Source organism: Ursus americanus, chromosome 34, assembly GCF_024610735.1.
Source record: "Ursus americanus isolate L20-20 chromosome 34, mUrsAme1.1.p, whole genome shotgun sequence".
Lineage (NCBI taxonomy): Eukaryota > Metazoa > Chordata > Mammalia > Carnivora > Ursidae > Ursus > Ursus americanus.
In genome coordinates this window covers 16,927,725-16,951,059 of record NC_142160.1, presented here as the reverse complement: position 1 = coordinate 16,951,059, position 23,335 = coordinate 16,927,725, and the positions used below count along the sequence as shown (strand labels likewise).

Below are 23,335 nucleotides of genomic sequence, written 5' to 3'. Positions count from 1 at the left end.
GCAGAGCTGTTGAAGGGTGTGGGGAAGGGGCGGGGGCCAGCCCCTGTACAGAGTCTTGAACACTCTTGCTGTCTATGGGAGAGCCTCGTCTTAGGAAGCACTTGGGTGGTCAGCGGGCATGGCCAACAGGCAGATAGAAAAGTCAAAACTACCCGGGAACACTTCTTAGCTTTAAATTGCTAAGGCGTAGAATTTAAATTTAAATTTAAATCTAAAATTTAATTCTTTTATGTTTCTTTGCATTTTGGCCAGGCCCTTCTGGGGTAGTAGGAGCCTTGGTTGAGTTTAAACAGGCAAGGATAACTAAGCAAGTAAGAGAATCTTCCTATTCTCACTCATGCTCTTGTCCAGTGAGTCTGTCCTATAGTTGAATTCTCTTAAGTTAAATCCAAGTATTATGTAACTGCACTGTATGATCTTCTGTATTTCCCACAGCGGACCTAAGCCTCCTAGGTTACCATTTTGCTTAGGGATCTAACTGGTGGCAAGTAACAGAGAAGGACTTGGCTGATTTAAGCAGGAAGTGAACTGAACTGGAAGAATGATGGGTAACTCAGGGGGGATGGGAACGCTGGACGCCGGGTAAGGAAAGGGGACCTCAGAACCAAGGCCAAAATCACACACACAGCTGGTTCATCGAGGACAGTGCCGTTGCTGCTGAGCGAGCATGTCCCAGCTTCCCAGCAAGCCCCAGGCGAGCCACATTCTCCGCACAGCTGGCCCTGTTGTCCCGAAACTAATCTATGGGTTTTTTTTTTAAACAATTTTTTGAAGTTTTTACTTAAGTAGCCTCTCCACCTGAGGCATCTGGGTGGCTCAGTCAGTTAAATAGTCTCTACACCCAGCGTGGGGCTAAACTCCCGACCCCAACACCCTGAGACAGATTCACATGCTCTTCCGACAGCCAGCCAGGCGCCCCAGTCTTTCTGTGATTACCCTCTGATCGGCCGAGCTTCGGTCATGTGCCCCTGTGTTAGTGGCAAGGGGTAGGCTGGAAAACTGAGTACCTACTTCAGCTTCTGTAGAAAGAGACACTGTTCCGCCAAGGCTGATGCAGTGGGAAGTAAATTCTCTAAACAGAACGAGGGGCGTCTGACACTGGACAGTAAGAAAAAAGGACAGGTCTCCACCTGCATTATCTAACTCCGAAGGAAATGATCTGAGTGCTTGCTGTTCGTCCGCTCCTGCATCCATTCCCAGAACATTCCTTCTATTAGGTTAGCATGTTCCAGAGAGACAGACAAACTCTTTTTAAAGAAGATTTTATTTAGAGAGAGAAAGCACGTGCACACGTGTGCTCGGGCAGGGGCAGAAGGAGAGAGAATCTCAAGCACGCTCCGCACTGAGCACAGAGCCCAGTGCGGGGCTCGGTTCCATGACCCCGGGATCGTGACCCGAGCCAAAACCAAGAGTGGGATGCTTAACTGACTGTGCCACCCAGGTGCCCCAGAACCCTTTGTTTTCTTTTATCTGAAGAAAAAACTATAGTAATCCATAGTGTTTCCATTTTTATCTTGATCTGCAGGAAGCTCAGGGCTAGCGTTCAATCTCAGTAGCAATAACCCTATAGAACCCCGCTTTCCAGAGTGTTCTTGGAAGAGCCCTAGAGCTTCCTGGAGGTGCACCTGGGCAAGCAAGGGTATCTCTGCCCTGCCCGCTTTAAGGTAGTACTCTTACCCTTTACATCTGTGGTTTCTACCGAGGACTACATTTGATTAAAGGCCTCCAGTGCTAAGAAATGCTTACACTTCTGCTTGGATGGGTCAGCCCCCCTGCCGCCGCCTCCCTCAAGGCTCGTTCTCTCTTTCCACGTTGACGATTTCATTTTGCACACATACTAGGTGGCGCCAGTAAGGACTCTTCTGGAAGCAGGCGGGTGTAAGTCCTAGAAGAGTCACTCCCTGTGGGGCACTGAGAAGATTCCCTGGTGTGGGTTCTGCTTGGATCCCTATAAACAAATAACCTGCTGCTGACTGAGTCTCTCACGGGAAGTCCAAGTTCATCTCTGGGTCCCTTTAGGCCTCTGAGAATTCAAAACATTTTCTCCGGCTGCCCAGTGTGTCGTTTTGCTTGCCGATTTGCTGGAATTTCAAGTTTATTAAAGGCTCTCCAACCAGTACGGAATTTCTGTCAAATGAAGTTTTTGGTTTTGTTTTCAAATCTCTCCCGGACCCAACAAAACCTAATACTACTATTCTGAGGTTTCCACCATGTTTCAAAACTGGGACTTTCCCTGACCCGTAGCCTGACAAGCCAGACCTGTTCTCCACCGTTTCTAGAGGGAAAGTCTTCGCAGACTGAGGCTCAGCTGCCCTGCCCTACAGGAGTTGTGTACATGGGACGCTGGGAGCTGTGGGTGGTGTTCGGGAATGATCCCCCGGGGCCACCAGGCCAAGCAGCTTTGGCCCAACACGGCAGCACACCCTTTCCTTGGCTCTTGCTTCGGCAGGCTACACTGCCTCCGGCACAGGAGAGAGTTGGCAAAGCTGAGATCGAACTTTTAGTCTAGACAGCAAAAAGGTAGAAAGTTGACAAACACATAAGCATTAATACAATTGACACATTGTGGTCAGGAGCAAGTTCTCCAAGTCTGGAGGAACAGGGATGTGCCAAGGATCCAGGTCCCGGACCACACCAGGAGAGTCGACTAATGTCAGGGGAGAGTGTCCAGACTGCAGCCTCCAGACCCCCTGGCAAGCTCCTCGGGCGACCTGTTGCTATTTCATTGACATCCATCTTCTGTTCCCCGTAGAATTCCATCATAATGGACTCTCCCCGGGCAGCTCATGTTCTCTAGTAATCCCCGAGCTCTGCTTCTCCTGGACTCCAAGCCTTTGCTCATTCCCTTTCCATTCCCTCCACTTATCTGTAGCCCACCCATCTGTGAGATCGTGTGAATATGGAACTCTTCTTTACACTTGTGGCAGAGGCCAACAAAGGTAAAAATCTTTGTAATAGATGATGCTAGCTTCCCCCTTTTCCAATTCTAGGTCCTAGAAAATCCAGGTCATGCTGAATGCGAGAAACCCATTCTGTCCATCACCCTCCTACCTACAGAGGAGTGGAGTTGAAGACGGAGGGAGGGAAGGCTCATTTGGAGATGATCTCAGTATGCTCTGTTGGACCCCTTGCAGTTACATCGAGCAGAGAGCTTGTGTTTCCTAGATTGGGAGGTAGGATGGAAGGATTGTATGAGAATCTGTGGCTAGATTAGCTGTGGACAACAGAGCAGAGAGAGAACATGGCTCTTGCACTCTCAAGAGAGGGGGTGAGGGAAGGGAGCAAAGGTGTGTGGTCTCATAGACCAGATGTACAGATATGGTTAGAGCCAAATCTGATAGGGATCCCACCTCAGATGGCAATCTGGATTGTGACCCAGAAGTGACCCAGAAGACAGGCAGAGGAGGATTTCCAGAAGCCCAGGGTCTGAGGGACCTCAAGGGGGCTTTGGGCGTACCAGACATTGCAACTGAATTGCTCCCGAAGGGAACATTCAGAGGGAATCCTTTAAGCACAGCGAGCTCAGGGCCAAGCAGGGCCTAGGGCTGGGCTCTTACCTAATACAGGTTTTTAAAAAATTATCATCTATCTATCTCAGGTTTTTAAATGGATGCATTATGAAATAAAATTGGTGGATTGTGGTCAGCTTAAAAAAATTAGAGTATGATGAAAAAATATAATTTGGATAAGTACGGTTTCCTCAAACTTTTCCTTTAGTTTTATAAAGAGGGGTTGGTGTAAATTTTATTTTTCTATTGTGGATTGCAGTCAAAAAAAATGGAAAGTCCCTGTTTTCATCTGCCCTCCTTGTGTTTGCTTCTGGAGGAATCAGGCAGCTGCCATCTGGGAAATGAGAAAGAAGCCCTCTCAGCCAGTTTCTATGCACACAGGCAAGTTATTTTTATTTATCTTTATTTTTTTTAGATTTTATTATCTGGGGGGGCGGGGGAAGAGGGAGAGAATCCCAAGCCAACTCGGAGCCTGACGCGGGGCTCGATCTGACGACTCTGAGATCATGACCCCAAGCAGGAGGCTTAACCAACTGAGCCACCCTCGCTGCCCCAGACAAGTTTTTTACTTCCCTGGGGCTTCGTGTCTTATTTGTGAAACAGGGGTAAGAACAGAGTCTACCTCATAGGGTTGTGATGTTACAAGGTGGTTATTTCTTCTCCCGGCCAAAGATAACATTGCAACTTTAAGGACACAGCAAACCCTTCCCTGGATTATATGCGGAGAGCCTACTTTCGGTCAGCGGTAGACAATGCGTTCTGGGAGCAGAAAACGTATGCACAAATATTTACGGAGTGACTACTGTGTGTCAGCACTCTGCTTTGGGCTAGGGGTACAAAGCAGGGTAAGTTGCTGTCCGTGACTCCGAGGGGAACCTACAGGCTGTCTTCCAGAGAAATTCAGTTTGTTTGACTTTATCGTCCTCGCCTTCACGTGGTTCCTGGTATATGTTGGGTCTCTGGGAATTTGAGTGCATTTCTGGGGAAGGAATCACGGACCCTCCTTACCTCACCCAGATTCAGTAAATAAAGGAGCATCATGTCCCTTCATTTTCTCCAGTACCTTCCAAATGTGGAAGAAAAAGCAGCACCGGAGACTTTCCGGCTGTTGCCAAAGGTCTCCAAAAGGCAGCATTTCAGGGAAAGTTGAATTTGCTCTTGTATGCCTCCTCTGGTGTTTTATTTCACTGTGTTTACTGAAAAGAGTTTTTGGGAAAGGAACGAGAAAGGAAACAGATGGTGCCAAATGAGAGAGGAGAGCCACAGATCTCTCCACTCTTTGCTGGCTCAGAGCAGCTGAGAAGCCAGCAGGAAAAAAAGAGTGGTGGTGGTGGTGGGGGGGGGGGTGTGCTGTGGTCTCCGCCCTCCCTTCCAGCATTGCCAGTCCCTCGGCTATGTAAACAGGGCTCTGATGTCGCCAGCCCAGGGAGGTCACCCTGGGTGAGCCCGGCCAGCCCTTCCTCCCGCCCCCTCCTGCGCTGCAGAGGGGACAAGACTTCCAAGCAGCTTGCAGAGGAAATGAACAAATGGACAGGGTGGACTCTCCTTTGGTTTCCTTTTTAGCCCAGAGGGAGTCGAAACCAGGAGGAAAAAAAAAAAAGGCTGAGTTGGGACCAAGTAAAGCCTCCCCCCCACCCATTGCCGCACCTAGGGGAGCCCCATGTCCGCATGACCCCCGAAGGGCCAAGAACCACCTTTGAAAATGGCATCAGTAGAAGTTTCCGCTTCAGCTGGTGTGCAGTTTACGTTACAATCCAGGAGGCACGGCCACGGCCGTGACCTCAGACGACACGGCCAGTGTCTCACAGGCTAAGATGGGAATGCGGATAGCCTGAGCGTGGAGAGCAGCTCTCTTTCAATTCAGCTTTTTATGTCGGAAGAGAAAGTCTTCTATACCAAGCCACCTTCCTTGGGGTTTTCCGTAAAGCTCCACGTTCTGTCGATCTTAAAGAGCTCTGCTTCCGTTTCCTCCAACCCCACCACTTTTGTCTCTAAATTCTTTGACCTACTGGTGGGTGCAGGTGCCTGCAGTAACTGATGGATTTTGCAAGCCTTGCATGGCTCTGAAGATACGCTGAAATCACGTTCAGCTTCAAGGGCGAGCCACCGGGCAGGTGCACAGGGCTTGCGGCTTAGAAGGGCAAGGGCCCCAGGCTTCGATTCCATGCTCTGCTGCTCACCATTTTGAAACTCTTAATTTTTACACTGGGTGCCACTGATTACGTAGCTGCCCTGTTTCCTGAGAAACCACCTCAAGATGGTTGGCCTGAGAATATTGTTTGATTTCTCCCAGTGTCTCCCGTATAAGGGACAGCACGGGTGAACAGAGGAGTGATACCCTTGGTGCAGCAACTTCGAGCTTACAGCAGACTTTCCCATGCGTTAGATCCTCTCCTGCTCACGAGCACACGGACGGAGACAAGCCTGTTTGGAGATCAAGTGATCTCACAGGCAAACAGCTCTGTAAAAGTGAAAATCAAGGGAAAAACAGGACGGAGGAATTATCCAGATGTTCTACAGCTGTGCTGCAATGACGGACTCAGCGTGGAGTTTGGCTAGAAGGATCGCCGGAAATAAAAATTCCAGTCCCAGGCTAAGAGAGAGAAAGACGGTGTCCTTGGAACATCCCGGAGCATCAGTCACAAAGATCCCTCGTGGTCCCTTCCAGCCCGCAGGGGTGCATCATGACGTCTGGCTGAAAACTCCTTCATCGAGGATTCCTTGCCCGGCCACTAGCGGATGAGCAGTTTGGTTTGTTTTCTGTGTTCCTTTGTTCCAGGAACAACTCAATACTGAAAACACTGCTCGAGCCCCCGTTAGAAGCTGGCCGGAACCCAGACTAAATACACTTGACCTTGGGCAGCGCTGGAGTTGGGGTGCCCATCCCCCCACGCCTTCAAAACCCTGCCTAAGCCTTTGGACTCCCCCAAAACGTAACTACTACTAGCCTACTGTTGCCTGGAAGCCTAGCCGATAACACCACCAGTCGATGAACACGCTTCGTAGGTTATATGTGTTACGTGCTGTTATTACAAGAAAGTGAGCTACAGAAAGGAAAACGTCATTCAGAAAATCGTTAAGAGAAAACATACTCAAGATACTGCCCTGTACCTAGTGAAAACAACCCCATGAACGTGGACCCACGCCGTCCAAACCCGTGCTGTTCAAGGCTCAGCAGGAACACCTGTGGACCATCTCATGGCGCCACCGGGACTGGGGGCTTCCACTGCTTCCACCTGCTTGCCTGACTTCACGATCTCCCGCCCCGGCCTGGCTGTTTGTACAGCCCCTGTTGCAAGCTGATGTCTGAGGTCCACGCCACTGCTCCTCACTGGCAGGGGTCAGCTGGCTGCCTTCAGTGGGGGACCGTGATGCCCGCAAGGCTGTCCTCGGCTCACAGTCATTTGGGGGCCCCAGGGACAAAGGAGAGGACACTTGCATGAGGTCTCAGCCCCACCATCCGGACAGGCCTGCTTTCCTGACTTTGCAGACCGCTTTCAAATCCCATAACCCTTTCTACGTGGATTCACAGTCAGAGTGACCTAGAAACAGACTGGATTGCTGTCCTTCCTTGTCCATGGTCTCAGCACGCTCTGAAGATTACCTGTGCCTTCGTAGGCGAACCCTAACGTGAGTTTTTCATGACTTGGGGGAAAAGGAGGGGTTTATTGTAGAAGCCCGGATTCTCTTGAACAGACTAGGTACACACAGGATTTCTATTAAGAAACTGTTCTGGGGGTTCCTGCTGACTCAGTCGGGTGAGTACGTGACTCTTGATCTCGGGGTCATGAGTTCGAGCCCCATGTTTGGTGTGGAGATTACTAAAAACAACAAGAACAAAGTACTCTTCTGCCAGGGTGGAGCTAGGGTTGCTTTTCAGAGAGTGAAAAGATGTGGAGAGATGAGCAGATCTCTCTAGAGGTCAAGCATTGGGCCAGCGTGCTTATTGAACGCATGGCTCTTTAACCAGAACTTCTATCAGTTCAGTGAGGAATGGATTGCTTTCCTCCTGGCTTTGGAGCAGATCACTGGATTTCTGAAAGAACAATCTCCTGTTTTCCTACCTGTTGAGAAATCAAGACAATCCGGTTAATGATATGCTTACTTAAACTCTCACGTCCAACGTATTCGCTTTGCCGAGAAGGCGTTGTTAAAAATCGCTGGGTGGGTGTGTCTTTGCTTCCAGATTAAGTGTGTAGAGTGTTAAGTGTTAAGTCTTCTTTTCTCTCCCTCCTGTAATCCTGCTTCACAAATCCTTTCAAAATATGAGTTCATGGGAGGGAGACTATTAACAAGCTTTCACTGCTACTCAAATGATATGGAAGGGAGTGGGAGGGAAGTTAGCACTTATAGAGCCCCTTTGGTATACCAGGCCCATTGCATATGTAATGTCATTCATTCCTCACGGCAACCTCGAGAGGTCTGGAGTTCAAGTGTCCCACGCGTAGTGAAGAATCAGGACTTCAGTAACTTGCTCAAGATTCCGCAGAAGAAAGGGTCAGAGCTGGAATGCTAGCCCAGGAATCTTGAACTCTCAAACTCGTGGCATTTCTGTTACGCCAAATCCGTCTTTATAAAAATGAATACAGAAATGGTGAGTCTAATTAGGGCATCGCTCCCGAAGATTAAAAAAAAAAAAAAAAGAAAGGGCTTCCTACTTAGGAATAGTTTGTGAATGGACAGATTGAGATGTAATTATTGAAACTGAGGTGAGGGCATCGTTCGGGGAGCTGGCACTGAGCCACATCTGTGGACATTTGTGCAACGTTCCCATTTAGGCTCACTGGGTTCCCCGAGAAACAAGAACACGAGGGGGAAATGTGCTTGTCATTTTAGAGAGGACAGGAAAGTTGAGACCCTTAGTGCTCACTCTTACCGACCCTGGCAGACACTTTCATTCTCCCAAACACCTTCCGCAGCTTTTCTCCCGTAGAGGCATCAATCTGCTTTTTCTCATAGTCTCTGTGTTCTAAGGGTTTTAGTGTTTTTTTCTTTCCCCTGAATTATTGCCTTGCTTGCATTGTCCCTCATTTTGTGGTTATTTGTAAAAACATTTATTTTTTTCACCTTAACATTAAACTATTTGGGGGCAGATGTTTATTTGCTTTCTACAGTTCAGCTTACATAATCCACATAGGTTTTTAATTTTAGAAATACACTCGAAATGGTAGTGTATATAAACTTTTGTATCTTATTACTACATATAACTATTGTAGCCTATTTTGTGTAGTCTTTATAAACTTACTTTTAGAGCACTGTAAAGTAGTTTTAAATTATAAACAAAAGTGAAACTTGTTTTTGTAAATGCTTTGGTACTGTTTATATTTCCCGGCAAGGACTTTGTGGATTCAAACAGAACAAATATCGAAAAGACTCAACACAGTTTTTGCTAAATTGATTTCCAGAAGTGTTTTATTGGCTATGGTAGGCAGAGTCGTAAAGTGGCCCCTCAAGATTTCCCACTCGAATCCCCAGGACTGTGCATATGATGAGAACTCATGCCTGTACTTACGCTATGGTAGAGCCAAAGGGGGATTCTCCGCGTGGGCCTAACCCAATCACCCCAGCCTTTTAAAAGCAAAGAGTTTTCTCCAGCCAGTAGCAAGAGGGAAAGTCAGAAAGATTCAAAGCAGGAGAAGGGTTCAGTGCATGGATGCTGGCTTTGAAGGGGGGCTGGGCACCACGCAGAAGACCAGAGTGGCCCCCAGGAGCTCAGAATAATCCCCGGTGAACAGCCAGAAAAGTAAGCGTGAACCTCCATTCTCAGGCTACCAGAAACTGAATTCTGTTGGCAACCTGAATTACCGTGCAAAACAATTTTTCTCCAAAGCCTCCAGGTAAAAGACTTGCATCTTGATTTTGTGAGACCCTAAGCTGAGAACCCAGTCAAGCCTACCTGGACTTCTGGGTTATTAAACTGTGAAATAGGGGTGCCTGGGTGGCTCAGTTGGTTAAGTGTCTGCCGTTGACTCAGGTCATGGTTCCAGGGTCCTGGGATTGAGCCCCGCATCCGGCTCTGTGCTTAGCAGGGGGTCTGCGTCTCCCTCTCTCTTTGCCCCCTCCCCATTCATGCTTTCTCTCAAATGAACAAAATCTTAAAAAAAAAAACTATGAAACGATAAATGCGTATTATTTTAAGCACAAATGAATACATTGGCTTATTCTATACCAGGTGATACACGAGACTATCTGCGTCCCTACGGGTAGCAGTGGACAGAACTCCGAATTGTATGCTGCAATTAAAAGTCTTTGCTAAAACATTATATTCATAAGTTGTTTTTCTTTGCTGGTGGAAATGAGGAAACAAGTCATTATTTTGTTGCCTTCTGATAGCATTGGAATGGGGGAACTAAGAGAAAAAAAGACAGGAATTTCTGCATAAGAGATTTGATAGTGAGAGAAAGAAATCACAGAGGGAAAGGTTTGACCTAAAAAAAGTGGTGTGTTGAGGCTGGCTCATCGGTTTTATGAAAGCCAGTTGTTAATTGTTTAGGAATCTCCTGAGTCAGTTGTTAGACACGGCAATTATTAAAACTTCAGTTATAAAGCCTTCAATTGAAGAAGTTATATTAGAAACACAGGTAACAATTACTCCAAACTCATCCCTTCGTAATCATGTTACATTTTACTATTAGTTACGCTCCTGAGGTCATTTTACTTCTCGTGTATCTGTATGGCAGAAATACTGTAAGGGTTTGCTTCTTCATGTTTCTTCTGGGCTTCGTGTCAAGAGACATCACATTTGAACCTTGAAATTGGCTACGATGGGTGTATTTAAACCATGGAAACTGGCGGATGCCTTTTCCAAACCAATGAGATACCATGAACGGTTTTTTGAGACTTACATCGGGGTAGGGTGGGGCCTTTTTCCTCTTGAATGTGGACTCAAGGTAATGAAAAGTCTGCCTCTTTGAGGGCAGGTCTCCAGTGAGAAGGGGCCAACCCAGCAAAAGACAGAGGGACAATGGAGATCGACCAGTACCCAAGGCCACGGGTCGAGCACCATTTCCCAGCAGTACCTGATCCCCCACCCTAGGCTTTTTGATTAAATGAGCCACTAAATACCTTTGGTATTGAAGCCAGTGTGGGTTGACCTTTCTGTAATTTTTAACTAAAAGCAGCCTCAAGGATACAGCAGAATTTCTATCAGGCACGGAATCCCACTCCTAGCCAGGGAGGAGGCTTCACTGATGACAGTAATGTAGAGAGATGGGAATCCTCCTGGCCTCCGTCTTGTTCTGCTCTTGCATTATAATTCTCTGCTTTACAAACACACGTTTGCTCCATGGAATGGCTTCATTAGCCTTCTGTCATTTCCCTTGGCAGCTGGGATCAGCTCTTATCAATGAACACCTTTGTTAGAGTGGGAGAGACATTCTTATTAGGTTATCTACCAGCTCCACTCTGCTGTTCTCCTCTTCCTAAAAACGGAAAGCTTTTACTGGGGTTGGCAAAGTCCCAGAGGGTAAGTCATGAGTTTTCTAAACCCAACAAGGTAATCAGTCTTAGTACTCTTGATCAGATTTTTGCTTTCAAGCCTTCCTTACTGCTGAGTGTGGCCACAGGACCTAGTTCTGGTGGGTACTCCGAGCTCAGGAGGCGCCCTTGTGCAATTATTTTTATACCAGGAATCACTCAACGGATATTTGCCTTTGTACCATTGGAAGTGTTCGTCACTGAGGCAATAGAAGTAAACAAAACAGACGTCATCTCTTTTATCTTTCTTCAGCTTTATGACTTGTTTTGGGGCCTTCTTTTTTGGCCTGTGTTGAAAACAATGCAAGGTAGACATAGGTAGCTTTAAATGTGAAACCCAAGTACATCCTTAAATTTTGGTCACATTTATTCATTATCAGATGATGTTGATACATGGTGATCAGTTAGATTCAAAGTCGGTGAGAGTCACACCTTGACAGAATTCGTATGTTTCTCTCTGAAACGCAATCTATTTACATTTATTACATTTTAGTGCACAATGCTGACTACCGTTTATTTCAGTTGATGGCATCTGAACTTGGGTAGGGCACTGCAGTTTCTTTTTTCGTGAACTCTGAAGCAGATCTCCTTAACTCCAAACAGATTTTGAAATACCTATTTCAGTGTCAAATGTATGCAGTAAGGACCTAAGTCTTTATCTTGGGTTTTAATGTGTTGGCTTATATTTAGTTAATATTTACAATTACCTAAAAAAATTTCTTTCTTTCTTGACGCTCACACTGCCTCGGGGTGAAGATTGTACCTGAACTGTGGGTTCTCATTCATGCTTCACTGGCATTACCCTCTGGTGATTCGTTGTTCTGGCAAATTCCATACAGTTAAGACTAATCTCCAAATGGGAGAGATCCAAGGATTACTGACAGAGGCTAGATTCCTTCTTCAGTTAGAAGCAGTGGCAGAGCAGAAAAAAATATGGACTGGAGAGCCCTCAACTCAAATCCCCGTGGGACCACTCACACTCTGACTGCACCTTGAGTATCCGTCATAAAGAGACATCATATTACTGCTCTATAGCATTTGTTTGTAAAGATTAAATAAGATCAAATGAAAAAAGTGCCTATGACCATGTTTGGCACATAGAAGACACCAAAAATGGATTTTTATTGTTATGATTTATTTATTTTTTCTCCCCAACTACATCGCAAGTTCCTTAAGACACAATATCTGATTGGTTCCACTTGCTGGTGTTTCCCAGTATCTAGAACAATGTCGGGCACGTGGTCAGTTCTTTTTTTTCTTTTTCTAATGATTTTATTTATTTATTTGAAAGAGAGAGAGCAGAAGCAGGGGTACCGGCAGGCAGAGGGAGAAGCCCGTTCCCCACTGAGCAGAGAGCCCGAGGTGGGGCTCGATCCCAGGGCCAGTACCCTGGGATCATGACTTGAACTGAAGGCAGACGCTTAACCGACTGAGCCACCCAGGTGTGCCCCATGGTCAATTCTTAATACATCCTTGGTAAATTAATATTATCACTACTATCATCATGAAAGTCAGATCAACTACTTATTAACTCCAGTGAGTACTTTGAGGAATATCTTCTACATCCTCTTTTTCAACTCAAGTCAAAGCACAAATCTCCCCCATGAGACCACCCCCTACAGGCTCTTATTTGCAGTTATCTTGTACTTCTGCTTAACTGACACTCCCTCTCGTCCCCCTTCCCACTGCACTCAGGACCATGATCATTGTCTAGCTGTTCATATATGAGTCCTGCCTTCCTAAAATTCAATTCCACCAAGAGCTTACCAAGTTCTGGGCACTGTGCCAGGTTCTGGAAAGGAAATAGTAGCCACCTCAAGGCATCAAGTAGCTGCCCCCTCTTTCAGTAGATACAGGGATGATGTGAAAACCTGTATGCACAGAGCACGTAGGTAGCAGAGAGGTGAGAATGAGATTCATCTTCCGGGTGGTCGGGGGAGACCTCCCAGGAGAGGTTAGAAGAAGGGAACATGATTTTATTTTTTATTTTTATTTTTTTTAATCTAGGTGTTTGATGTGGCTTCTTTATTTTCTTCTTTTTTTTATGATAATTTTTTTATTATGTTAGTCACCATACAGTACATCCCTAGTTTTTGTTGTAAAGTTCCATGATTCATTACTTGCGTATAACACCCAGTGCACCATGCAGTATGTGCCCTCCTTACTACCCATCACTGGCCTAGCCCAGTCCCCAACCCCCCTCCCGTCTGAAGCCCTCAGTTTGTTTCTCAGAGTCCACAGTCTCTCATGGTTCATTCCCCCTTCTGTTTACCCCCCCTTCATTCTTCCCTTCCTTCTCCTACCGATCTTCCTATTTCTTATGTTCCATAAATGAGTGAAACCATATGATAATTGTCTTTCTCTGCTTGACTTATTTCACGTAGCATAATCTCCTCTAGTCCTGTCCATGTTGCTGCAAATGCTGTGTAATTGTTCTTTCTGATGGCTGAGTAATATTCCATTGTATATATGGACCACATCTTCTTAATCCAGTCATCTGTTGAAGGGCATCTCAGCTCCTTCCACAGTTTGGCTATTGTGGACAACGCTGCTATGAACATTGGGGTGCATATGGCCCTTCTCTTCACTACATCTGTATCTTTGGGGTAAATACCCAGTAGTGCAATGGCTGGATCATAGGGTAACTCAATTTTTAACTGTTTAAGGGACCTCCACACTCTTTTCCAGAGTGACTGTACCAACTTGCATTCCCACCAACAGGGTAAGAGGAATCCCCTTTCTCCACATCCTCTCCAACATTTGTTGTTTCCTGCCTTGTCAATTTTTGCCATTCTAACTGGCATAAGGTGGTATCCTAGTGTGGTTTTGATTTGAATTTCCCTGATGGCTAATGATTTTGAACATTTTTTCATGTGTCTGTTAGCCATTTGTATGTCTTCATTGGAAAAGTGTCTGTTCATATCTTCTGCCCATTTTTGATTTGAGTATTTGTTTCTCATGTATTGAGTTTGAGAAGTTCTTTATAGATCTTGGATACCAGTCTTTTATCTGTAGTGTCATTTGCAAATATCTCAAAAAGGGAACATGATTTTAAAGGATGGTCAGAAAGTTTCCAATTGGTCCAAGTGAGGGAAGAATATTCTAAGGAGAGTGAACAATGTGTACCCAAGGCCAGGACATAACAGGATATTATCCTGGGGAACTTAGAAGCAATTCAGGACAAATGGGGAATCTGGGAAATAAGGAGAGGTGGGAACTGGTGGGTGATCGAGGCAATGGCTCCGTCTTGCAATGTCTTGAATGTCAAAGTCAGCATGGATAATGGGGAGCCCAGGATGCGATGGGCTGGTGGACCAAAGATCTGGTGGAACTTTGATAGAGGAATAAAGGGTACATTGGGAGAAAAAAAAGACTGAAGTTCAGCAAAATTCAGGAGGAAGCAGGAAAGGTCCAGATGAGAGAAACGGGGAACCTAACTGAGTCAGCGATGGTGGGGCTGACAGACGGATTGGGTTGATTTTTTAGGAAGAAGCTTCATAACTGTTATCACTATCTCCAGTCATTGGAGGTAGAAAGATAAAAAGAAAAAAACAGCGCTCTTAACAAACAGCATTGCTTTGTGTCTCTTACTTGGTAAAGCATAATATCAAGCACACGATGTGCTCAGAAATAAGCTTTAATAAGCCAGTCCCCATCGCATTATCTGGTCTTGATTTAATTTCGTTTCCAATTTTAAAATTGCTTTCTATGAACCAGAACTTTCCAAGTCCTTGTTCAGCCTCTTGGTGCATTTCCAGTCTATAAGGATCCTCTTCCTATTTCCGAGTTATTTGCAAACAGAAAACCAAAAAGGAACTTTGTTTTCCAACCACATGTTTATCTGTTTAGACCGCTGTTAGCACAGTACTCAAAAGAAGTCTGAGGATTACGCGGCATGACCAGGAACAAAGAATGAAAGATGTCAGACTACCAACACAGCACAAGCCTTTTTTTCCGGGCTCACACAAGGTAACAACACAATTTTTCTTGGTATTCAAGGTCATCTCAACCTCATTTAATCTTTAACTGTGTATCATAAACACAGATTTTTCTTGGAACACAATTTGCAGGCTACACAAAGAAATGTCCAACTCAGTCTGTCAGGGCTTTAGAATCATCAGGGAAGAAGAGCAACACAGAATGAACAAAATCCCTCTTGCATAGGCTACTCTCTGTAATTACACGGCAAGGAGAAGAAAGTCTCCCATTGATACGATGGCTACGCTACATCCATTTTTAATTCCGAAGAATTGCAAAGGGCACTATCAGAACCTCAGATAGATTTGGAAGAGATGATTTTAAATGATCAAAACTGTTGGAAGCCTATCACGTGTGTATAAATACACGTGGGCTCTTAAGGATTTTTTTAAGATGAGGTTGGCAGACTAAAGTCTGTTGGCCAATCTGGCCCATCACCTGTTTCCGTACTGCCCCAAGATAAGAATGGTTTTGCATTGAGTGCTGGAAGAAAAAAAATCAAAAGAAGAACAATAATTCCTGATATGTGAAAATGACCTCAAATCCGAATTTCAGGGCTCATAAATAAAGTTTAATTGGACTGGAGCCCACTTATTTGTTCTAGATTGACCGCACTAGTGCCATGTGGCAGAGCCGATCATTGCGCAAAGCCTAAAGTATTTACTCTCTGGCCCTTTCCAGAGAAAAGTTTGCCAACCTTTGTTTTAAGAGCATTCCCCTAAAGAAACACAGAGGCCTTCAGTACACGGAAGGCCTCTTCCCAGAGAGTTCCTGTGTCAGGGATCTATTAGGTTAAAAGAAAAGAAAAATGCATGAATTTAGTAAGGGTAATATCATTGCCATATCATGAAATAAAGTAATACTCTCTTATACTATATTTAGATCGCTTCTTAGTTTATGCCAGTATAGCATAGCTGTTAAGAATAAGCACATCAAAGTCATTCTTTTTCCTTGAATGTTGATTAGCTTTCTGTGACCTCGGGCTATTTACTTAACCTCTCAAGTCTTAGGTTTCCTATAAAAATAGGGTAATAACGGTACCAACCTCATGAAGTCATGGTATTAAGCGGGATGACTTTTTTCCTTAAAGGAATTCGTTAGCTCCATACCTATTACGTAGGAGGTGTGTGATACATTTTTTATGAGTATCCGTGTCATCTGAAAAAGTCACATTTTTCGTGATCCCCTCCCAGCACTGCCTGTAACTTCTGCTTGGACAAGAAAATCTCTAAGACCCCGCTTACGTAATTTCACACAGGAGGAGCCCCTCTCTCTGTGTTACTATTGGTAGAAAACGGCCCAGTGCACAAATCCGAGCATGTACTTAACAGGAGAGTGGACCAAGGAGGGCCTAGGATGTCTAGAAACTGATCACAGTGGTAGAGGGTGTTGGAAGGCTGGCGGGCAGCTGGATTACCCTCTTGCGCAGGACATTGGGATTTTCCCAATTAGAATCCATTCCAACTTTTTCTAGGGGGATTCTCAGCTCTGTGACAGGCTGTCGATGAAAGCTTTCTGATTTGGTAGCTAAAAAAAAATTTTTTTTTCATAGTGGATGCAGTTCTTGTCATTTTATCCCCTTTTATGTTAGGTTAACACGACCATTTGTCTTGTATTACTTGATGTCTTAGCTGGTGTTTCCCACCACAAAAGCTTCTGAGCAAATCATGAAGGTGTAATGCTGCAGTTCTTGGAAATGTAATGATTTCTGTCCTACCGGCTTGTTGCTACCTCTGTTCTGCCTGAACTCACTCTGTCGCTAGAGCAGGATGACTGTGGGTTCCTGCACAAGAACCAGAGCCCCGGGGGCACATGGCTCCTTGGCTCTGACGCATGCACCCTTGTCTTCCCTCATCTCCGAGTAGGTTGGGAACACCCTTAGCACAGGTAATGTCTTCCGCTCCCCAGGGACAGTCTGGAGGCGAGTGATAAATGGCGTGAGGAGGAGAACCCTCTTTAGCTGCCCCTAACAGAACCAACCTTTGCCTAAAGATAGCTAACAGGGGAGAAAAATTCTCTGAGACAAAAGAGTTCTTCGGTCTTCCCATCCCCCCCAATCATTTACAGAAATCCCAGAATCCCAGAAGGCAGCAAATATCCCCACAATAGAGCTGAGAAACAGAATTCCTATGGGCCCACTTTTTTCTTAATCTCATGAAGGGTACAAATCTCACTTTTTTTCACTTCCTGTATTTTGACATCTTATTTTGAGGGAAATATCTCTAAATTTTACCCTCAGTTATGGTTAATGGAGTTGAGCCACTCAAAAGAAGAACAAATTGTTTCAGCATTCTTACACACTGTAGTTGGACTCATGGTTAAGAGGACAAAGGCAAACACCCACACATCAGCCTGCTATGTGGGGATAAAACCCCAACACTAACACTCGCATGCATGCCGGTGAGTGGAATGGGCCAGGGTGAGGGGGGTGGGCTCCTGTCTACTGGTAGGAGTAACTCTCATCGTCGTATTCCAGCTCATCCTCCTCCTCGTCCAGCAGCCCGTACTTAAATTTCCGGTAAACAGTGCCATCTTGGCCCATGTAGACGATGTCATCATCCTCATCCTCATCATAATCCCGGTCCCTGTACTCAATCACCTGATCCTCTTCAAAGCTGGTGTTTTCACGATGGCTGCTCTTATAGGAAACGTATGACTTGCTCGGGTCGCCCAGCTTCTCATAGCCGGCCTTCGCTACTGGCTGGACTCGGCCCCGCGATTTCTTCCAGACAATCACAGCGGCCCCGAGCAGAAGGACCAGCATAACAGAGGAGGTGATGAGCAGGGCTATCTTGGTACGTTCACCGGCAGGTCCAGTTTCTCTTGCTTGAAGGATACACTCCTCTGTTGGAAGAAGACCCCAAAGGAAGAACAGAGAGGGCAAGGGTGGGAGAGAAAAAATGCAATGAGGAAAATTAGTTTCTGAGGTAAAAGGCTTTCCTTTCTCTTTGAAAACTAAAATGGTAGAATCACTGTGTCTGATTTTCCTAGAGGGCACCCTACTCTACAGAACTGGACCGTATACCCCCCGAGAGTCCCAGTCTGTGTCTGATGATACCAACAAACCCTTCTAGGTTGAAGGTCAGTTTGAGAAATAGAGTCCCCTCATCCTCATACCTCATGAGTCAGCCGCCAAGTATCCAACCTGACCAATTGATTTTTCTATTTCCTTCTTCAGAAAAATATTCCATCTTGGGCCATGCTTCAGTTACTTCTAAATGCTCTATTTTTTGTTTCAACTCTGACTTTCTGGAAAGACTGATTCCTTTCCTCAAGTACCCTTCAACCTGGTCCAACAGTCAAGGGCAGGGAAGATTATTTATAAAACCATTGACTTTTTTTTTTTTTTAAAGTAGGCTCTATGCCAAATGTGGGGCTCAAACTCACGAACCGAGATCAAGAGTCACTCGCTCTACTGACTGAGCCAGCCAGGCGCCCCCAAACCATTGACTCTTAGAGTTGTGTGGGGCCTTAGGAATTAATTAGGTCAGACTTCCAGAGAAGATGGTGGAGTAGAAGGATCCTAGGCTCACCTCATCGCATCTAGATAACACCCACATCAGTGTAAATCACCCAGGAAATGACCTGAAGACAGGCAGAACAGACTCTCCACAGCTAAATGTAGAGAAAAGGCAAATCAGCGGGAGAAGAGGGTTTGTTTTATTTTTTATTAATTTATTTTTTTAAAGTAGGCTCCATGTGCCCAGTGTGAAAATCAATGTGGGGCTTGAACTCGTGACCCTGAGATCAAGACCTGAGCTGAGATCAACTGACTGAGCCTCACAGGCGCCCCCGAAGATTTGTTTTAAATACCAAGTTGACTTAACTCTGGTAAATCAGTAGAACTCAATGAGATGACAAAAAAAAACCAAATTAGGTCAATCTGTTGCTTGACAGTTGAGGAAACCGAGGTCCACAGAGAGGACATGAATCGTTGCCTGTCAGAGGCAAAAGCTTGTCTGTGGAGCAATTAAAATTCGAGCCCAGGGATCCAAATTGCATGCCGTGGACCAGAGACGTTTGAGCAAATACTCTAACGACTGTGTTTTTGGGGACGTGCATTCTGTAGCCCTACTCTGACAGGAAGAGAAGTAGCTTTTTAAAATTCTGATGACCAAGTTGAGTCACAGGAGACTCTTGTTTCATAATTAAGATTTCTGAAGTTGCGAGCTCTGTCCCCTGTCGTTCATTCACCAGCCTCTGTTTTGACACCTTGACTGAGAACGTGGAGTAACCAAAACCGTCACGAAAGGAAGGCCCAAGCCACAACTTCAGCGATGAGCTCATTTTTCTTACTTTTCACTCACTTATTCGGGTGATAGATTTGGGTAAGTTACCCACTGCCCCCCCCCCATTCTTTAACCCACCAAATGGGAGAGTGACTGAGAATATAAGAGCACCAGGGAAAAATCTAGCAGGGCTGTTGGATGTACAAGTTGAAATACAGGGTAAGTTTTCCATAAGTGGTTTTTGAACCACCTGGGTCTGCCCCCAGGATTCTTTTATGAGATTCTAGGTACATTACATATACTAGCTGAATGGTGGTAATTCTGCTACCAATTATTTTAGGGGCCATTACTTTTGCTTATTACATACTGGCCAATTAGGTCTGATTCTTCACCGCTATGTATTTCCCTCTCTTTTTGCTGGTGATAAATAAGTTGCTTGTTTTATCCAAACTTTCATCCTCATGGGATTTTTGCCCATCAAACAGAATTTCCTCTTCTAAAATATCATAATTGTTTTGTCATTAACTATATCAGCACAGAATTTTTCTCTGGAGGAAATATTAAAGCACCAGAGGGATGGATAAGCAATCCGTGTGGGGTACCTGGAGATAAATACTGCCTAGGGCAGGAGAATCAGTAAAACATCTTTCGAGATTGTTTCAATTACTAGGGCACCATATGCAATCATGTCTTACTCTTCTCTAGGCTTAGGTCTGCAGAGTCAGGGTCAGCCTCTGTGATCTGGTTTCTTTGAAGGAGCAGAGTGTCTCAGTAAAAAAATGAGCAGGTAATCAAGAGTATCCAGACTTTTGCAGAGTTGCCCCAGGTGGATCTTCAAGTGCCACAGAAGGCCCAGGAAAGCTGACTAAATAGTTCGTAGTTGGAACAGTCTTGGAGAAACTCTGCACCCAATGTGCACACACTTCTGGTTTCATCTAAAGCCATTGATGTAATGAGGATTATTATTCTTAGCTGACATAGCGTGGATATGAGGCAATCAGACCCTGAAGGTGGATATGTATGAGGGGCTGGGGAAACCAGCTGTTCGTAGGGGTAGGAAACCTAAAAGAAGGAAATAATTCTGTTTTGGAAAGATGTTATTTAGAATTTAATTGAGAAGGCTAACAAAAAAATAAAAAAGAAATGGCTAGTAGCAGATATGGGTCTGAGATTTACTTCAGTTAGACATGGATAGGCTCACATAAATATGGTGTCTCTTTGTCAGGCCATGATACATCTGAACCCTAAGGAAATGATCTGCTTCTGGACTAGAGAATATATTTTATTCTCTATTATATTAAATATATATTCTCTACTATATTAAATATATATTCTCTATTATATTAAATATATATATTTTAGAAAAATATAATGAACATATAAATTTAAAAAATATATATTTTATACATATATATGTATATGTACATATATATACATATACATATATATAAATTTTTCCCCAGCCCTGGAGTTTATTGCCTCCCTGGCAGAAAGGAGGCATTCTGGGAGCAGTGCCCACGGGTGGGCGAGTCAGGGGCAAGTGGGGGAGTGTTTCTCTGCTGTGCGGTGTGAGGCCCAGATTGGGAGCTGAAGTGGTCAGGGGAGGCTCTTGGAGGCTGAGCTTGGTTTGGGAGGCCCTGGTCTGGGCTAGGAGATTCTGCCACTGAGAAAAGGATTGTTCACTTACACTTTGGGTCTATAAGACCCCTGAGGGCAGGGTGGGGAAAAATATATATATCTAGATATCTATCTATATATAGATATATATATCTCTATATCTATATATATATATAGAGAGATAGATATATATAGAAGAATGACTTCATTTGGGATCTTTCTGAGTTTGTGGCCTATGAAGACCAAGTACCCATATATATGGGTTTGGGGGTAGGAGATAGTTGGGGGCCTGGGAATTGGTAAAAAGGGGTTTTGTTTCTTTTTAGCCTTTGATGAAAGTTCATTTTAAAATGCTTTAAGTCTCTAAGGGGAGCTCTAGATTTTGGCTAACTTCCATAGAATGAGTCTACAGCAGAATCAAGGTAATATTGGCATCAGTTCTTTTGACAGTTGGTTCTTTTCCTTTTTTTTCAAGGAGGGAGAATAAAAAAGAAGAAAGTAAATTTATAAAGATGAGATTCTAGGGGTGCCTGGGTGGCTCAGCTGGTTAAGCATCTGACTCTTGGTTTCAGCTGAGGTCATGATCTCAGGGTCGTGAGATTGAGCCCCAAGTCTGGCTCCACACTCAGTGGGGAGTCTGCTTGAGATTCTCCCTCTCCCTCTATCCCTCCCACTGCTTGCTCACTTGTTCTCTCTTTCTCTCTCTCTCTCAAAAAAATAAATAAAATCTTCTTAAAAAATGATATTCTAGACCAACTTGAGTTCTTAGAGGGAGCACAGCAGCAGAAAGAATGTAGTCCAAAGGACCTATAGTCTAATTCCAGATGTGCCCTTAATATTGCTATGGACTTGGGCATGCTAACCAAACCCTTTGAGTCTTGGTCTCCTCATCTGCAAAAGGAGATTAATAATATTTACTTATAGGGGTGCCTGGCTGGTTCAGTAGGTAGAACATGGGACTCTTGATCTTAGGGTCATGAGTTAAAGCCCCACGTTGGCTGTAGAAATTCCTTTAAAAAAATCTACTTAGGGGCACATGGGTGGCTTAGTTGGTTAAGTGGCTGACTCTTGATTTCAGCTCAGGTCATGATGTCAGAGTCCTGGGCTCAAGCCCCGAGTTGGGGTGGGGGGGGCCAAGCTCAGCAGGGAGTCTGCTTGAAGTTTCTCTCTCTCTCCCTCTCTCTCTGTCCCTCCCCCGACTTGTGCTCTCAAGTTGTCTCTCTGAAATAAATAAATCTTTAAAAAAAATAAAAAATAAAAATAAAAAAAATCTTCTACGAGTTGATGGACAGAAAGTTTTAAGTACAGTAAGGACATAGTAGGCACTCAATAAAAAGATAGCTCTGTTTATTCTCTGGAACTTTCTATCCTCCTCTCCTCTCCGCTCTCATCCTCTTCCAGAGACAGGCCCTTCCTCTGCAGGCTTCCTTTCCTCTCCACTCACCTGTGGTGTCCCGGCAGTCACAGCAGTCCTGGGCATTGGAGGGATCGGAGACATTACAGCAGGGTAGGCAACGGTTGTCATCCATAAGCAGCACCAGGCTGGTGGGGCACATGGTGCAGTTCTTGGCGCCAGGTCCCTTGCATTCCACACAGCTCTCGTGACATTTTTCACAGTTAAACTTCTCCCCCTGGCAAGAACAATTGGGAGATTCTTTTCGAATGTGGAGGGATTAACAAGGCACTGGAGCTCCCAGGTGGGAGTTCCATCTTGTCTCCGTGAGGGAGGGGGGCATGTGTGGGACAGAAGAAAGACTGATTGCTCTGGGTCCATTTTAACTGTTCAGGGTGAAAGAACCAACTGTCTGCACTTGAAGGAAACCATTGCTGTGAGATCTGCTGGTGACAATAGTGGGAGAACAGGCTTCTAGAATAGCTCGAGTTACAAACAGACAGCTCATGGGCTGTACTTGGTCAAGGACAAGTTGTGTCTGGCTCATTACTAAATTGACCTTCACAGTTTAAAAAATTTCCAATTCCTTGCCCACATTTCAAAATTGGGACATTTCACTTGAAAATCCGTTCCTCGTTTCTCTTTAAAAACTAGACTGTTGACACTGTCATCACTCCCACGTGGCAACATCCCAGACAGCTGAGTGGCAGTGACCCTCTGTTTGTGCTCTCCTAGTTGACAGAATCCCCAGCACTTGCTCCAATGTCACCAACACAGGTGACACATCAAATTCCACTTTTCATCAAGTCTGCGCTGGGGTTTTCTTTGACCTGACACCTGCACTCAGATACATTAACAGGCTCGGCCTCTGGGGTTGTTACATTCTTGTGGCCCCACCCCTTTGTAGTATTTGTGACTGCCTAGCTAATACAGTGAGATAAGATATTAGGATAAAGTGGCTTCGCTCCAAGTTGCTGCCTCCGTGGTCTAAAAATGTAGATGAGGGAAGATGGCTCCCTCTTTTACTTCTGTGCTTTGGAAGGATGGTAGGAAGGGAAGGAATGGAAATTGCCTTTGTTGAGTACTTGGGCATGCTTCAGGTGTTGATAAGGTGCTTTCTTAGCTGTTATTAT

General features: G+C 44.9%; 1 protein-coding gene across 3 annotated transcripts in view; it reads right to left on the bottom strand.

The window, feature by feature from the left end:
- Positions 1-17,371: 17,371 nt before the first annotated feature.
- Positions 17,372-23,335, bottom strand: part of PCSK5 (proprotein convertase subtilisin/kexin type 5) — a 447,222-nt gene continuing 441,258 nt past the window's right edge. For all 3 annotated transcript variants that reach the window (XM_045781017.2, XM_045781018.2, XM_045781020.2), the window contains 2 exons: positions 22,254-22,440; positions 17,372-17,807 (listed from right to left, as the gene is read on the bottom strand). In XM_045781017.2, coding sequence (XP_045636973.2) covers positions 17,404-17,807; positions 22,254-22,440 — 591 coding nt within the window. In that variant the 3' untranslated portion in view covers positions 17,372-17,403. The remainder of the gene's footprint in view (positions 17,808-22,253; positions 22,441-23,335) is intronic.